Source organism: Neofelis nebulosa, chromosome 8, assembly GCF_028018385.1.
Source record: "Neofelis nebulosa isolate mNeoNeb1 chromosome 8, mNeoNeb1.pri, whole genome shotgun sequence".
Classification (NCBI taxonomy): Eukaryota; Metazoa; Chordata; class Mammalia; order Carnivora; family Felidae; genus Neofelis; species Neofelis nebulosa.
The window spans coordinates 123,557,120-123,575,868 of record NC_080789.1 but is presented as its reverse complement, the minus strand read 5'-3'; the positions used below and the strand labels follow the sequence as shown (position 1 = coordinate 123,575,868).

General features: G+C 40.5%; 1 protein-coding gene across 1 annotated transcript in view; it reads right to left on the bottom strand.

Annotated features, from left to right (window-relative positions):
* Positions 1-18,749, bottom strand: part of NEBL (nebulette) — a 111,003-nt gene that overhangs the window by 60,919 nt on the left and 31,335 nt on the right. Inside the window, 5 exon segments of the mRNA XM_058681753.1 lie at positions 216-326; positions 5,100-5,207; positions 6,920-7,024; positions 11,389-11,490; positions 13,076-13,189. Of these exon segments, the coding sequence (XP_058537736.1) occupies positions 216-326; positions 5,100-5,207; positions 6,920-7,024; positions 11,389-11,490; positions 13,076-13,189 (540 nt within the window).

The window sequence follows — 18,749 nt, the reverse complement described above, 5'->3', positions numbered from 1 at the left end:
AATCTGGGTGAGTTTTCCCCCCAACTTTAAGTGGAAATATTAACACACGCTTTCCTGTTTTTAATGAAAATGAAAAACTCTATTAACAAAGGTTAAAGTGAGAGTGGGGGAACGGATTAACATCTTAAACAGCAGAGAACTGTTGGGTAAATACTTCCTGGGTTCTTTCTTTAGCTTTCTTTCACAATATTTAATAGTAAATCGCAAGATCATACCTCTTTCAGAAGGTTGGTGATGTACTTAACATGTAAAAATTCTGGAGTCTTGTCTAAATCGAGTGATGACCTTCCTTTAATCTCCTTCTCAAAATCCTCTCTGTAAACTTTCTGTTAAATAAAACCACGTAATTTTAAATTTAGAAAATACTAGTGACTGTTGAGAAGATATTAGTACCAGAGTTCCCAGAACAAAATTGATGTTTTCCTTATATAATTCTGCCCCCTCAGAGTCATCAGAGCCACAAGAACACGATTCCACCTTTACCGTAAATTTTAGAATTTACCAACCAAAAGCAGAACCGTTAAGTACCAACTGCCTCTGGGAGAGCGCTCCAAGTGAGGCTACTTAACGTCTTACTAGCGTGTCATTGTTTGACGTCAGCTGGATTGGAGAGGAAAGCCAGTAAAGTTGGCTATTTGCGAATCACGTGACTGGCTCGTGCTAAAGGGAGTGGATCATCCACGGGGGGCGGGGGGGGGTGGAAATCTGGTTTCAAGGAAGGCCATTTAAAGCACAATAGCATTAATGTTGAGGTTCTTCTCACCCCTTTCAGTGTTATCCTTTTGTGAATTCAGCAAAGACCATCTCTAAAATGTAACGGAGGCTGGTGCACATTTTCCTTTAATGATTTTGGCATTGAGACTATTTCTCTAGCATCTATGGGGTTTGATATGGATTAAATTACACCGTGAGGAGTCTTCTCTCCAACCTGACAAATTGTTCTCCAGGTTCACAACAAGGAATGAAAAGGGGAATGCGCACAGTGCTGTGGAGGGCGGGCATCCATACCCCCACTTGCCCCTTCGACATTCTCTGCCATCCTTTGGCTAAGATTCCCTCAACTCCAACATTTGAACGATGCGTTTGAAAACCAACGGCAACTCATGCTTTAGGACTATAAAACCAATCTCTCCCGATAACAAAACTGTCCATCCATGTCCATCCATGTCCATACTTACGGACAAACAAAAGCCCGTATTTTACCAGCTAAGTATTTTATTCAAATTGCATCACAAAGATGATAAGGGTAAATTTCTGCATGAGATTGTTACTAATGCAAAATGAAAAGCCATTTCCAGGTTCATAATATACTTGTTGCAGAGATAGGTAATTGTATTAAGGAGTTCTCCCAAGCCACGAGGGAGGGTAAGAGAAGCATGTCGTTGCCTCACCTGTATTTGTGTCACGAACAGCAGGTTCAACAAATGACCTATGTAGAACCACACACACACACACACACACACACATACACACACAGCAAAGGCCACAATAGATGTCCTGGAAATACTAAATTTAACAAAGTGATTAAGAAGTTGCATTGAGAACATTCTGAATTAAAGGAACTATAGATATTATTAAAGAACAATGAGAAATTGTCCCCTTCTTAATGTGGAACTAACCAAAATTATACGGTTATAAAGCTGAATCCAGGGCATTTCCAGACTAAAAATGTCTCTTTAAAAAAAAGTAAAAATATAAATATGGGTATGTTTATTTACTTCAGATAATTGACTTCAAAAATCCTTTCTTCTATGAAAAAAATATTTTACTGAAATAAGTCATTGAGGATGGTTGATTATGACCAGAACTGGCCAACACATGACTGGGGGGGGGGGGGGGGGGGGGGGGAAACCTTTAGTATGCTTTTTGTCAAGAGAGCTATATTTATGCAACAGAAGACAAAGAACTTTCCAAAGCCAGATTTAGAGGTTTCTTCTAGAAAGCCGACTGATTAAACCTATACCTAGAATAGAAGAAAGTGAGAGAAGCCTAATTATAGGCTGTCACAGAAACATTAGTGACTATTCCTGAGATCATAAACACTTGGCTTTACCCATAGGAGGTTCAGGAAGCTCGTTGACAAGCTTACCTCTTAAGGATAAAAACCATCCCTAAGCCAGATGGTTCTCTGTGTCCACTTTGTTGGATATCTTTCACATCGACTGATCTAAAATTTTCAGATATTTTATGTTTCTAGCCTTTAGAGTATAAATTTGGTCTCAAGATATTTTCTATTGGGAGATTTCTCTCTCTCTCTGTCTCCTCAAACCCTGCTGAGCAGAAACATAATTGCTGAGCCTAAAAATCCAATAGCCAATGGCTATAATTAAAGGGAAAACATGTCTCAGCCTCTGCAAAAGATAATTCCCCCCCTAGCGACAATATCAGAAATCAGAACAGTGAAAATTGAAAGCCAATATTAACAAAAGGCCCACTCAGCCCCCAATGTAAGCAAACTCCACAGCATATAATAAATGTATTACTACAGTTAAACCTTAAAGCTGTTTGCACCTGATGTCAAAACAGCCAACCAAAAGGAATCGATTAGTTCATTTGACAGATTTTTATTTTCAGTTGGCAACATTTTATTTTCCTTTTGTACTAGGTAGCCACGGCAATGGTAAAGGCAAAGGCAGCAGACTTCTAGAAACAATAGCACTTTTCCAGTGCAGAAGGTGCCTTTGAAATTCCTGTCATCGGCATAGTGAAATCTGTTCTTAGGGAATCTTTCCCTTTTGAGGGTCCATCCCCAACAGAAAAAAAATCAACTGAGCATTTCATGCAAAGAAAAACAAGTTGGCCTACTTTGCCCATTGACTCTCTAAGAAGAAGATTCTCTTTATGTTTTGGGGGATGGTTGTTTGTTTTTTTAATCCATCTGGTTTTTATGACTTTAAGTTAGGGGACTATTTGTTTTCTTCCATGAGTCCGTGTTTCTCAAAGGGTGGTCGCTGGACCACCTACATCAGAAGCTCCCGGTATATTGTTAAAATCCAGTTCCCAGGCTCCACAGCAAGACCCACGGAAGCACATCCTGAGGCAGCAGCGAGGGATGTGTCTTCCCAATATGCTTCCCTGAGACACAGAGTTCAAACACCACAGCCATGGGCAGGAAGAAGGGCCGGGAAAATGGGGTCTTCAGAAGAAAAAGTACAGAGAGGATCAAAGAGAAGGAAAACAGGAACATGTCCCTTTGTGAATAAAGCAAGGCAAAGTAGCACAAACAGTTAAATAATAGCAGCCCGGGGCTGATGGGAAGAACACAGAAAACCCAGTTTGAAGGTGCTGGTCTTTTCCTTAAAGGAGGAGGCAGGACTATGAGTGAGAGATGGGGGGAGAAGGAGCCGAGCCGGGCGAGAACTATAAACTCTACGGGCCCCGGAGGCTCAACCCGGAGGTTGCCTTCCAACTCCTCACTTGGCATCATCACAGCACTTGACATACTATTCTTGAAATGCAGAGAAGGTGGTAGGACTGAATGTTCGCGTCACTCCAAAATGCATATGTTGAAACCCACCCCCAGTGTGATGGATGCATTAGGATCCATCCTTTGGATGGACTTTCCTTTGGAAAGTCATCAGGATCGATGAGGGGAGGAGGAGGAGGCCTTCGTGATGGGGTTAGCGCCCTCCTACAAGTCACGAGAGAGCTTGCTTCCCCTGTCTACTTTCGGCTACACGAGGACACAGAAAGAAGGCAGCAATCTGCCCCCCACAAAAGGATCTCGCTGGAAACACGACCTCCCGGCACATTGATCTCAGACCTCCAGCCTCCAGAAGCATAAGAAATACATTTCTGTTGTTTAAGCCCCTCAGGCTGTGGTACTTGGTTAACAGCAGTCCAAACTGACAAAGACAAAGATAGGCCGGTAAGAGCTATCCCCCTAAACCTAAGTTGTGGTAGGGCTTCTCGACTATGACCAAATTTACCTGTTCCGCCAGGTCAGTTAAAACCAACAGCTAATTTAGTCGAAAGATTCGCCTGACTATTCTTGATCAGACTCCTCTCTATTGGCTTAAGCAGTTACAAGATATGAAAAATACACGCGATTATCTTCTCCTTTCTTGCTTGAAGAAGAAATCAGACAACTTGGACAATTCAACAAGCCACAGTAATGTCTGAGTGCCCTTTCCTTGAGAAGAGGAATTATGACATTTCAACCAACAGCACATAAACTGTTTTCAAAATTCTTGTGAGAGTTCTATTGTCCAGAAGTTATCTTTTCTCCCTGTTTCGGTGTTGTTACTGGAGAACAGAAAAGATGGTGCCCATGGAGCACACATAGCTGGAACACCCCAGAACACTGGGCTGTAGTCAGCTGACAGTACTGTCCACTATTTCTGTCCCTCTGAAGTAATAACTTGGTGTACCCATAGAATCTGGATGTTGGCTGCAGAGAAAACCTTCTGTGCCTGGTATCTGGTCCCCTGGTATCTGGTCCCCCAAAATGTAGGGACAAAACATGAACAAAAGAAATCTCACTGGGAGAGAGCAAAATCATTTGGGAAATATCTGGACACGATTCAGCATCATTTTAAGTAGAGAACAAAGTACATACATACAAAAAAACTCTTAGCTTCTCTCTTCTCTTGATATTTTAAAACATCCATGTCACTGTTTATTTGGGGGAGGGAGGAATCAACTAAATAAGCTAACAGAGACACGAGAATCTTTCATGACTTTCCCAGGCCCTAAAACATTGGCATTTCCTGGATATGTAATTTCAGATAAGACAATTAATTTCAGTGGATAATCATCAATCTAGGGGATTAGTTGACATATATAAAGGTTTGATCATATTGCTTAGCACAGAGTAAGTATCTAATAAATGTTCTATTGTCGCTGAAAAATAAAAGGCAAATAAAGCAACCAGCCCTTCGTTTTCTTTTCCTTTTTTTTTTTTTTTTTTCCTCCTCATCAGACTTTTTACCTGGACACAAACTGAAAATGTCAACTTTGTAATCACAGGATGTGATCAGTTGGGAGAGCATGTGACTATCGATCTCAGGGTCATGACTTCAAGGCCCACGTTGGGCATAGAGAACACTTAAAAATAAAGAAACGAAAAAAATAGTTGATAGCAAATCAAAGGGACTCACCTCACTATGCATCTTTTGAGCCTCCTTTGAAGCTTGATACAATGGCGTCTCAACAAATTCAAGCATTGATTTCCCCTTATTTTTCTCATACTCTTCTTTATACTTAACCTTCATTGAAAAAAAAGTATAAAGAGCACATAAAGTTCATTAGCCCTTCCACAAATAGAGCGAAGTAAAATCAATATGTCCAAAATTAATCATCCTAGTTTCTAAAATCACATTATTCTGGCCACTTTGGGTTGGTCAGTGGGTCCCCTGTGGTTAATGACGTACAAAAAAAGTAAACAGGTAATATATAAAAATATTTAAGAAGTAAAAATAACTTAGAACTACTAAATAACATAGTTCTGGGACTTGGATGAAGTATTTAAATTACTGAGATATACAGATATATCTCATATATAAGGGGTTAATATGGATACGATCATTTTATACACATAGAGACAGAGATGCAGAGATCCCTGCGATGGCTTCAAAAGTCTATGAGTAAATCATGAACAAGGAGGAAAACATAGTGCGATTTTGTCTTTCTGTCAAAGGGAAGGCAGTGTTCTCTGGGGGCACTGAATTTTTCCATAGACGTTGAGTAAAACACACACACAGAGCTTTTATGAGATTGCTTTCAGTTTCACCCTGCATTATTTAATAATATCATGTCATGAATTATTTATTTCAATTACAACCAATCTCCATCTTATTTTAGTTTATAAAATGATCGATAAGTTCCATCTCCTAATAACAGAAACCAGAATTATATGTAGCTGTCAGAATGATTGGCCTTTTCTTAGCAGTGTCCCTTTTTAAATTAAATTCCCAGAAAAGTTTTGATCATGATTTATTTCCTTCAGAAATGTATTTTCATTAAAATCCTTAGGTGTAAATAATTTTTTTTAATGAAATTGCTCCTTAAGTTATATAATAACAGCAGTTTTAATGGCATTTCAATACAAAGGCAGCTTTTCAATACTTAGAACTTTGTGGTAGTGGGAAATCTAACAGATTTTTTTGAATTCCTATTTGTCGGAGAGCTAGCTAGAGTGATCAATGAGAGTGTTTGAAGTGTAGTAACATACTATGGTAGGATAAAACTTTGTGGGAAAAATTAAATGAAAATAAGAATACAAAGAGAAAAAAAAAATGTTTCCAAAGCTTAAAGGAGAGCTGATCTGTATATTTTTATTTTTTTTAACTTTTTGTTTGTACATTTTTTAAATAAAAGAAGGTGGGTATCAAATCATTAAGGAATGTGTATGTTCCACAGAGTACGTTTAATAGACTGATGTAAAATTATATCTTAATAGATGCTAGAATGACATCTTTTGTAACTACTCAGAATAAAAGAAATATGCGGATACCAACTTTAAAGTGTGCATGGAAAAAGAAATTTTAAAATTTCTTTCAGGGAATACACAGAATCTTATCGTTGAAAGAAACATTAACGTAAGATCATTTTTAATCACACTGGTAATTGAGCTGAGAAATTATAATAAACTTTGCGCCCGGAAAATGAATTCTGCAGCTGAAAACGACAAATCGGTACACTATAAAAACTGAAATCGTCAGGAGATTTGATCAATTTAAGTAACTGATACAGAAGTTTAAAATTGTGTGAAGGATCTTTCTTTACGAAATGCTTTGCCCCCGAAACATGGTTCCAGCTTTCCCAACCCAGTGAGACTGAATAGTGTTTGAGATCTTCCAAAGCAACGTTCACTTCCTCAGGATGCAGGTCCTTTTCGGCTGTTGCCCCGGCTCAGGGGAGGCCTGTGGCGGTGGGTAGGTAAAGGGTCCAGAAGGCGGTGGGGGGAGGGGTTGCGCACCTGACTCTGGAGCTTGGCGTTGCCTTTATGGTGCAAGTGTTCAGCGGCGTCCGCATCAAAATGGTACATTCCTTTGTTTTCCTCAAAAAGCTTTCTATACTCTCGCTAAAACAGAGAACGTGAAAATAAAATCAGGATAAAAGAGACTGATTAAAGCAACTAATCCTTAGGAATGCAAACTAAAAAATACAAGGCAACAAGAGCGGCAAACCCATCGTGCTGGCTGCTCTTGTGGACTTCCCACACTAAGGGAAACCACAAGGCCGGGCAGACCAGCTCTAGGTGGTCAAGGCAAGACACCCATGAGAAGCAGGGGACAACCAGCTGTCAGCACAATGTGAAAGACACTGGGGAGTGGCAACGTTAAAGCCAGTGACGGGACTCCTGTGACCAAGCAAGGTGGGCAAAATAAAGGCAATCTGTCCAGCCCGTATCCTCAAACAGAAATGTGTTTGATAGCATCTACGAGAAGAGAAGGAAAGAAGAACCAACAGAGGAAAGGAAAGTGGGGGGCAGGAAAAGAAAAAAGTTGTACAGGAGGGCTCGGCCACGAGAATGACTGGCAAGGATCATAAGGAAAATGAGAGAGTGAGAACTAATTCAAATAATTTTCCTAAAAGGAGGGTAGGTGGTACCTGTGAGAAAAACAGAGGAGCCTGGGTAGAGCCGGTTGAATTTTTAACGTGAAGAAATTGGATTAAGACACAGACAAAAAGGTGAATTTGGAAGAGACGCCAAATTTGGCAACCGTGGGACTCCAAATACAACAGCGTGCAATAAGACAGAAATTGCTTCGTGACTTCTCTCATTAAAGATCAGTTATTTCACCCTACTTGGAAAAGCCTTCTAGAGATAAACAGTAACGCTCAAAGACTCAAGGCTACAGAGACTTAAGGCAAAGCTGGCTGTCCCTTAAGCAGTGAGGATTTCAGGGGAAATGGCAATTTTGTGCAGGATGTAGGGAGAGGTAAGCTTGCATTCAAAAGAGAGCGGGAAAGAGCTGGCCAGAACAGAAGTGACTTTCAGGTCTTGGCAGATGCTCCAGGGATCTGAGAGTGAAACAGGAAGAGGCCCAGAGCCAGGGATGGGAAGGCTGGAAGGATGCACGAGAAGGGATGTTCCACGGGGACGCGGCGATGGGTCCCCGAAGTGCTCCCAGGCGATTAGAGCACTACGTCATGGGTTCCCCCAACACTCTAACCAGAATAAAGTGAGGGAGTAAACTGCCCCGAGGAAGCTCAAGAAAATGTTCCCATCCTACGTCTCCACTGAAGAGCATAGCTCTAAATTTTGGCTCCTTTGCTAATTGAAAAAAAGTAAATAGACAATTTCGAAGGACAACAGCATACTCAGAGACTTTACAATTTACTTAAAAGTTATTTTATAATACATGATTAAAATCAGCATCAACTATATGTCACACTCTAGAACGTACTCCATCCATACCAGGTTTAAAATCCAGAACTAGTAAAGCCGAAGGATACTCTGTCTGCAATAGTGGATAGAGACTGAGGAAACGTTAATAAATACTGTCCCCGGTGATCTGTTTCAGGGACGCGGAATTTCAGAAACTCCGATTTAAAAAACAAACAAACAAACAAACAAACAAACTAAAAACCAAACAAAACCTATTTGAACTAAGGTCTGCAAAACCATTTTCAAGACTTGCTGTGCCTTATACAATAGTCTCTGTTGCCTCCTAGTGGGAACGACAGGGTAACACGTGTTATAGATTTTTCACTTATGCAGTTATAGGAGAGCCCGAGCCCTATTTTCCAGGAGGAAATGTTCCTTCGAAGCTTTAATTAGAATGGCCGTTCAAACTCATAAGGACAAATTTTACTCTACACACTATGTGTTTTACAAAATTTGTGATCTATACCAAAGACATTTAGAGGTCTTTAAAAAACAGTGATTTATAACAAGCTGACAACTAATTTTGGCAGAATGTCTGTTTATTAAGCACTTTCTTATTCAATCTTTTGATAAAATTAAGTTGCCTTTATAAATCAGCAAAATTCCCATTCTCTTTACATTAAAATTTAAAAGAGGGCAATTCTAACGTACAATAAATTTTAGCCAATGCATTATCATACAACTTTAATAAACAGACACCTCAGAGTAACGCATTTGAGTCTTAAACTCTTTTTCTCCCATGAAGTAAGTATTCAACCACAATTTTTCTATGGGGGAAAAAAACACCTATAATCTAGGCAAAGGCACCACCTGAATGAAGATTTAGACTTTAAAAATGGTATATACAATAAATGTAATATATGACTTTGCTGGGTTTCTCTGCTGAGGAGGTGATAGAAACAATTTATAGTAAGCTATGATTTCTTAATTTTGCCATTCTTATAAAATAAAGGTCAATATTCTTGAAAAGAAACATTGCCTAGGAGTGGTATGTATTCTTCCAGCTACCGAATTTTTTAATTACTACCATGATATTTCTATTGTCTTATCTACACAGGAATCCTCACTTCCTGGGGAAATTTAACCCAAACAGTCAAAGGCAAAAGGTGCTGCAATGATCAAAACAGGATGGCAAAGACTGAACGTGAAGAAAGCAGCCAGCTCAGGGGCGCCTGGGTGGCGCAGTCGGTTAAGCGTCCGACTTCAGCCAGGTCACGATCTCGCGGTCCGTGACTTCGAGCCCCGCGTCAGGCTCTGGGCTGATGGCTCGGAGCCTGGAGCCTGTTTCCGATTCTGTGTCTCCCTCTCTCTCTGCCCCTCCCCCGTTCATGCTCTGTCTCTCTCTGTCCCAAAAATAAAGAAAAAAAAAAAAAAAAAAAAAAAAAAAAAAAGAAAGCAGCCAGCTCAGAGAAGAGCAACGTATCAACTTTTAGAAACATCCCCGTGAGGCATGGAGGAAAATGTGAATCTCAAAGAGCCACTAAAGGAGCACAGGAATGTGTGCACAGGGGGACGAATGAGCACTGAAACGACAGGAAGCATGAACAAAATGTCCTTGACCTGAGTCTCATTCTACACCTGACAGTCCTCTATGGTTCTCTGCCCAATAGACAGCAAGGACAGACTGCTTTTCTCCTGAGGACCAATGATAAAGTCAATTAATTAATTTAAAAATCTCTGCAAGTACGAATTCTTTACATGCATAATATATTTCAAGAAGGAGGTCAGGGATAGTGGTGGAGAAAAGACAACTGCAAAATAGCGAATAGAACTTTCAATACTTCGAGGCCAAGCGCAGACATTTCTAAACCTGATCTGAAGCCAGATCTCATTCTTTAAAAATGTTTTTGTGTTTATTTATTTATTTTTGGAGAGAGTGAGAGAGAGAGGGAGGGAGGGAGAGAAAGCCAGGGAGGAGGAGAGAGAGGTGGGGAGAGAGAATCCTGAGCAGGCTCTGCACTGTCAGTGCAGAGCCTGATGTGGGGCTCAGAGTCACGAACCGTGAGATCGTGAGCTGAGCTGAAACCAAGAGTCAGACGCTCAACTGGCTGAGCCACCCAGGCGCCCCTTTATCTCATTCTTTAATAGTTTGCGAACCAGGTCTGGACTACAAGTTTTGTTGTTGTTGTTGTTGTTGTTGTTGTTTTCATTCCTGAACTGTGAGCATATCTCCTGAAGACAACTATTTTCACATTCCTTGCCCAACATATTTTCCATCTAATCTTACCTGGCCCAAAGCAGACATCCAACACATCTGGATAATTTTGAGTGCCCGGATGAGCACGTAATTATTAGAGCTGGCATAGAAATGACTTGAGGTCAAATTACAGTTCATCATCACCAGGGGCTATTCTGAGATGTAGGCAATGGGGCACAGGTGAGCTGGGGTCCTCAGCTATGAGAACCGGTGAAGTCGGGGTCCACACGCTTTAAGTGTTTGAAACAGCAACCAGGAGGTGAGTTCTGCCAGAATCACTACTTGGCAGTGTGCACAAATATTTTCACTAGGGCATGAAAAAAACCGCTCTCGCCCCCTAGCTGCTTTGAAGAAAACGTGGAAGCCTCCACAAGACCAAAAGTAGAGTGCCAACGTAATGTCGGATTTATTTCCAGAGAAAACACAAATTAGCCTAAGATGATCTTGTATGTTACCGAGGCCCATTTAAATACCAGACATGCTGCTCTGGCCCCCCAAAAATACAAGATCCCTGCTTTAAGCCTGACCTTCAAGTGGCTTGTCTAATGGGGAAGAAGAAAGAGAAAGAAGAACGACAGAAAGAAGTCTCATGCAAGCACTTAGAAGTGTAGTTGTTCAACAGGAAAGGTTGCATTCGGGAGACATTAAAGAGCTAGCGAGAACCCCCTGTGTAAAGCGACAGCTTTCTTGGGCTTCGGGCAAGCAGACCGCTACTTTTGAAGGAGTTAGTAATTCAGGGAGAGGTGGAGCCCAGGCACGCCTGACGAAGCAGGGACGCTCGTGAACAGGCTCAAAGCCGTCCTGGCTCTCTGGGGCCACAGGGCATCCCCGGCTGCCATCAAACAAACCCACTTACTCGGCTGAGCATTTTGCTGGCTTTCAAAGCATGGTCTAAGAACAAGTTTGGGAGATCCGAGACTGGATCATGCATATTTTGAATGTCTTTCTTGTACTTCACCTATGAAAATAACAGGGAACAACATACCGTCCAGGAGAAGAAAATATTATGCTTTTGCATTATCGCCATTATTATTTTCAATACCTCGAAAAACACCACGTAGTGGTAAATTAACAGGCGAGTTTACAGGCAGCCACAAGATGGTGCTCATTTACTACAGAATGACTTAAAAAAGTTACTGCTAGGGTCTTGAAAACATTTTGGTAATTGCTTTTATTGTTTACATATTTAGAAAGGGTGACAGTCACAGAATCAGGTAATTTTAATAGACATTCTGTTTTCAAAAGGAACAGTAACTTTATTCTTTAGAAATTACCACATTTTAATTATGCTCTGGAGCAATTTAAGGGTTTTTGGTGTTTTTTCATCCTATTGCAATACAGACCTTCTTTTATTTCCAACTATTCTAATATACAATATTAGTAACAGTAATACTAAAATACTAATAACAGAAAATATTTGAGCATTTACTTTGTGCCAAACATTTTATACGTAATATTTAATTTCCACAACGCGTGTGGGTAGATACTTTAAGTATCTCCATTTTACAGAGGGGTAAACTAAGGCACAGAAAGATGAAGGTATAGAATTAAGAGGCAGAACAGGATTCAAATTCAAGCAATCCAATTCTAAACCCTGTGCTTTCAAGCACTATGCTCTAGGTTCCTTTACGTATATTCCAACCCTATCTGCTTTCCATTTTTACACGCACACAAGATAAGAAACAAATAAGACAAAGAATCCATTCTGATATTCCAGTGATCCTAACAGACCCATTTCAAGTGTTGGTACGAAACACAGGTGAGTGAAGGGGCACAAATAACAATACCTACTAAACATCAAGGGAAATAAGCTATGCTGAGTCCCAAGGGCAGGGCAAGAGTTGAAAAGTTTCAGTGATCTGACAAAGCAACAGTTCAACAATTCCTCATCTTAATACTTGCAAAGGTATTATGCATCCTTCAACCACAGCAAAGTGATCCATTCTTTTCCATGTTTCCGTGTTTACGCTCTGCTTGATTCTAATAAAAATGTAAGGCATCTTTTCATGTCAGCTGAAACTTGATTATTTTTAAAAACGTAAAATGAAACCAAACCTGTGAAGAGGTATTTCACAGCGTTTGCATAAGGGATAGGAAAGACACTGTTTAAGACGTTATCAGTGCAATTTCTGAAAATTTCTTTCTTATAAACTACCATATGCCAGGTTATACGTTACAGGAGCCCAATTTCCTGGGCACAATTACATGAGTTAACTGTTGTCATAACCACTAATTTAACATACTACACACCACTTATTTTGCAAAACTCTGTAATCTGGTTCTACTCTTGATCAGATAGAATAGTTTTATTAGCAATACTATTCCTAACTTATTAACTAATCAGTAATCAGTAACCATTAGTGGTAACTTACAATAATACATTTTCCTCGAGAAAGCTCTCAGGAAAGTATGCTTTGGTGTTTGCAACTAAAATACTTGGGAACTGCATTATCTCGATTCAGTATTAGCAATTAGTAATTACAATACAGTTGATTCTAAAGATACTGAAAATAATTGCCTATGAATCACACGTCATAACTTACATCGCTCACCAGTGCAGTGACAAGCTGACTTTGCCTAAAAGAAGCGTTTTCAAGAGGATTGTAACGATGTTTCTTATCCTTCATTTCACTATCAAATTTTTCTTTGTATTTAATCTGCCATAAAAGAAGAAAACAGGATAAATTAAACAGCACATTTATCTTTAAGCTTTCAAAATGAAACATTTGATTTGTAATTAGATCGGACCTAAGCTACCTTAAAAACAAATGGTAACAAAGTTTAAATTCCTGGTATTTTTCCTCCTATAAAGCTTAATTAGGCATAAAAAATTTTTTTATGGAAAAACAACCTCTACTTGAACATTGATCATAAATGCAATTAGGCATGAACTCAAATCCTATTAACAAGAATTATACACTAAAATCTCAGGATTTTTAAATGTCAGGTTTCCATTTCTGCATTCTTATTGCCTATGATCAATTAGAAATTGAGACCACAGATGAATGAAAGTCTATAACATTTAGAAAATGGATCCTGAGACCCAGAATTTGAATATGAATTTTCCTGAGGGAATTATTCCAAATACGGGACATGGTTTAGGTTATGGTTTTTCTCATCATTTCCCAGTTGCTCAAAAATTCATTTTTAGGGATTAAATTTTCTGAAATGTCCTGGGTCTATTTAATGTCAATTTTTTATTCCTCTGCTTTAGCTCCACAGTTATATTCAGCAGCAAAGTATCTCTAATACTTACTCTGTATTATTTTTGTCCTTTTTAAAGTAGTCTATCAATTTCTCTATAGATAGAGAAATATGTGAAGGTAGGCTATGATAACTACCTGAAATGTAGATACAAGTCCTTTACTAAAAACAAAACCCAAAAAACTAGTTATTGGAATCTCACACCCGCTTTGATTCCTGTATCCAGGAAAAGGAGGCATAGACCTCAAAAGCAGAAGCTCGCTCTTTTGTTCTCTTACAATAACTTTACAATATTACAGTTCTCACGGTATTGTGTTCTTACAACATTGTCCTAATGCATCTTCATTCATACATCTTTAAGCCCTACCTCGAAAAGATTGTTTCTAATTTTTCAAAGTTTATTTATTTATTTTGAGAGACAGAGCGTGCACGCACAAGCCGGGGAGGGGCGGAGAGAGAGGGTGACAGAGAATCCCAGGCAGGCTGTGCGCCGTCAGTACCGAGCCCCATGAGGGACTCGATCTCAGGAACTGTGAGATCATGACCTGAGCTGAAATCAAGAGTCAGATGCTCAACCCACTGAGCCACCCACCCACTGAGCCACCCAGGGGCCCCTCGAAGTAATTTTTATCAAGAAGCAATTTGGGTCTGGCTGCCACTATCTGTTTTAATTGAGTGTACATTGGGTGATGTCTTCCTCAAGGACACATGTCTGGTACCTATGGGAGACCACTAGTGAAAATCTTGGTGAGAATACATTTGGAAAAGATTCCAGGATGGCTTACAGGAAATATTTTCTGCTGTGCCTCCATTTGCTAGTAATAACTTTCTGATAGTCACATTGCCTTACAAATTCAGGCGAAACCTCATTTATTCTAATTAATTAGACTAGTTAATAAACTTTACAAAACAAGAAAAACTCCGATTTTATACGAAATATATATATTTATGTCTTGAAATCAGGCACAATATCACCAACGAAATAAATTTAGATCTCATTTGCTATTTTCCACAGTCATGGGCACCACAGCAAAAGTTTCCCCTCCCTGGTCCTCCTCTAAATTCCACTCCCGTCGCAGGGCACTTGTCCATCCCTCTTCCAGGGCACTTGTCACCATATTTTAATCTGTGCTTTTGTCTCTCTAGGTTTTTAGTGCCTAAAGGACATTTGCTTGACAATGAGAGGAGACTCTCTTAACTGTCTTCCACCTGAATGGCACTCCTGACTCAGCCAGATTCACCAACACTCTCCCCTGACTGAACAAGACATTCTAACTGATGGCCTCAGTGCCCTGAACGTTCCGGTAGCTGTTTACCCCACCAACCAATCCACCTATGCAGTCCTGGCTTGCACCACGTTTTCCTTCAATGATTCAAATTCTCCAGCCCCGGGCACATAAGCATCTTAGTTATGTATTAGCTAAGTGGCAAAATTAGGTTATATCCTCTCTGAGAAGAGAGAGCCTGTCCTACCGTCTGCCCACAGCATGGAGCGGGTGAAACTTGGAAATGAACCTGAAGCCAATGGCATTCTCGCCTGCCATTCGTTTTCCCAGGCGAAGGTATGGTTCCGAAAAGCAATAATCGATCCACATTGCGATGACTCCTTTTTCCTCTCACTACATCGAGCCTGTGTTGAGTTCCTGCCATGAGGTAGGATGAGTTCCCACCCGAGGCTGGGGGTGGGATCAAGACACGCTCTGTCAAGACGGGGGTCGGTAATCTTTCCAGCAGCAGATCTGACTGAATCAGTCGCTTAAAAGTGGTTTAAGCGCCCCAGCACTTCCACTCCCATTAGCTACGTTATAAACTTGCCAAGAGTCCAGCTGAGTTCGTCCCTAACCCCATTTACGCTGGCTGTACTTAATGTAATCACGTGATTGAATTTAATACTGCAAACACTGATATAATATATATTAATATACATATGCATGTATGTATGCATATGGGTGTTTATACTCCTGTGCTCACGAAGTCCCTGTCCCTGAGGGAGGCCCCGGGGACATGCAGTAAAAAATGAACTTGATTCCATCCAGGCATCACTGCTGATGATTAGGCGCAAAGACAAATTCCAGGAGGGTGAGCTAGCTGCAGCAGCACAGGGCAATGAGGCCACGGAGCCACATTTTGTGGCAGGCCCTCTTCAAGTCTGAGGAACCAAGGGTATTTGAGTTAAGTCGCGAAGAGAGTGTACTTAGTGAGGGAAAGCGGGGAGAGGGGTGGGGGGGAGGGGCATGCTGATAGAATGCACCCAGAGGGAACAGCAGGTGGAAGGCGAGAGAGGGGCACACAGCATGATCAAGGAATTTAAGAACACAAGGGTGGCCGGAGGATGGAGATTACACTAGAGACCGGAAAGCAGGAATGGCCAGCCCCTACGGAGCTCTGTAGCTGTCATGGATCTTGGGCTTCATCCTAAGGCCGGTATGAAGTCATTCTAAGCACGTTTGCGACTTGAGCAGGTTTGTCACTGGAAGGATTTCGGACGCCAGTCTGGACAGAGCGTGTCTTGATCCCACCCCCAACCTCGGGTGGGACCTCATCCTATCTCATGGCAGGAACTCAACACAGGCTCGATGTAGTGAGGAGAGGAAAAAGGAGTCATCGCAATGTGGATCGATTATTGCTTTTCAGAAATATACCTTCGCCTGGGAAGAACAAACGCCAGAGTCGATGGCAGGTGAGAATGCGTCACGTTCATTTCCAAGTTTCACTCCCTCCATGTGGCCTCCGTCCCTCATGTACCTGTGCTGGCATGCGGAGAGCAGGATGGCTTCTCTGTGCTCAGAGATGATGTAACCGACGCTTGCCACTTAGCTAATACTAGATTAGACTATTTTCTAATTTTGGACATATTTAAATTATCTGGGTGTGTCTATTCTCCCATTAGACAGTGAGCCAGGAACAAAGTTTTATTCATTTTTTTATCCCTAGGGCCTGGTATAATGGATTGGAATGGATTTGGTACTTCCTATATGTTTATTAAAGAAATATATAAATTAATGATGAAAATGATATGGGGCGCCTGGGTGGCGCAGTCGGTTAAGCGTCCGACTTCAGCCAGGTCACGATCTCGCGGTCCGTGAGTTCGAGCCCCGCGTCGGGCTCTGAGCTGATGGCTCGGAGCCTGGAGCCTGTTTCCGATTCTGTGTCTCCCTCTCTCTCTGCCCCTCCCCTGTTCATGCTCTGTCTCTCTCTGTCCCAAAAATAAATTAAAAACGTTGAAAAAAAAATTTAAAAAAAAAAAAAAAAAAAAGAAAATGATAAGCAAAAACTCTCTTTTATGACTCACACAATGAGTCAAACCTTGAGACGTGTCGGAGATTACAGGATCTCTAATATTTCTCTAACTCTCCAAGTACACACACACATGCACACACACACACATATGCACACACACACGTGTGCATGCATACCACAGTCACTGTTAAATCGATTGGAACTAGAGCCCATGAAGAAGATAAAGAATGTGAAAGGAATGCAAAACAATAGATATAAAAACATTATACTGAATCTGTATTTTACTGTATAGTTCCTGCTGGATTTGCATTCGTTCATTCAGTCATAAAGTTAGTATCGATGAGTGGTTAGTATACATGGGTAGTTAGTCTCCATGGTTTCTGTGGATAATGATGAAAAGAAGTTACATTTAGGCTAATACCTGTAGGATGCGCAGAAATCATTCAGATGAACATTAGGAACTTTTTTTTTCTGAAAGCCCTCTCTGATGTCCCAGACTGCTGGTGTATTTTTGAAACATCCCGCCTTTACCCAGTCACAGAGATCACACCGTGGTGTCATGATCTGCCACACTGCCGCACTGTGGATCTTTCCCATTAGGCTGTAAGCTCAGTGATGGCAGGGGCTGTATCTGTCCTGTTCACCTTTGAAAATCTACCCCCAAGCACAGTGTCCAGCATGTAATATCTATTTCATTTGAACAAATACATGGATGGAGAAGGGATTCTTTCACTGAAAGGCAGGAGCAGGTACCTTCCACGGTGTCCTCAAATTTTGATATAGCCTTGCGATAGATTTTGATGAGAACTTTATTTTTTTTTCATTCATCCAGCATACTTTACTTAGAACCCTGATTTTTAAGTTTCAATATCCACCTCAATACCTTAAGACCATTCTTTTCAAAATGGAAAAATACCGGGGCGCCTGGGTGGCGCAGTCGGTTAAGCGTCCGACTTCAGCCAGGTCACGATCTCGCGGTCCGTGAGTTTGAGCCCCGCGTCAGGCTCTGGGCTGATGGCTCGGAGCCTGGAGCCTGTTTCCGATTCTGTGTCTCCCTCTCTCTGCACCTCCCCTGTTCATGCTCTGTCTCTCTCTGTCCCAAAAATAAATAAAAAACGTTGAAAAAAAATTTAAAAAAAAAAAAAAAAAAAAAACCAATTCCCATCTAAGTAAAGGATTCTACTTTCAAAATATGCATGGGAAACTGCATGCCTCACATGTAATGAGCGTTAGTCACAGCTTAGGTCCTAATAAGGGTGAACTAGGGGCATAAATTACACATCTTAGGAATAATTGGGTACATAAAATAAGCTATTCAGAACTAAATGCCATTCTAATGCAATATTCTCCTGAAAGTATTTAATAGAAGTCTAATATCTTAAAAATATAACAAAGTGTAATAAAGTACTCTCGTGACATTACTAATTAAGCACAGAGTAATGCAAATGATCCCAAAATTTGTGATCATACTTCGCACAAAATCATGGTTATGTTTGCGTGGAGGTTTGAAATCCATTCACACTCTTAATTCACTATCCAAATATAGAAATATATTACAAATTGTCTCAATACCAAATTGTCTCCCTTCGACTTACTAGTCTAACCTGCACACAACTCCTTTCGGGAGGACTTTATTTTTAAAGATTTCTACCACTGCTACGCATTGGGTTATACACCCTAAGACTTGAATTTTATTTTATTTTATTTTATTATTTTTTTTTTTTTAAGACTTGAATTTTAAAATTCTGTCTAACCTTTCCAGGTTATTTCTGT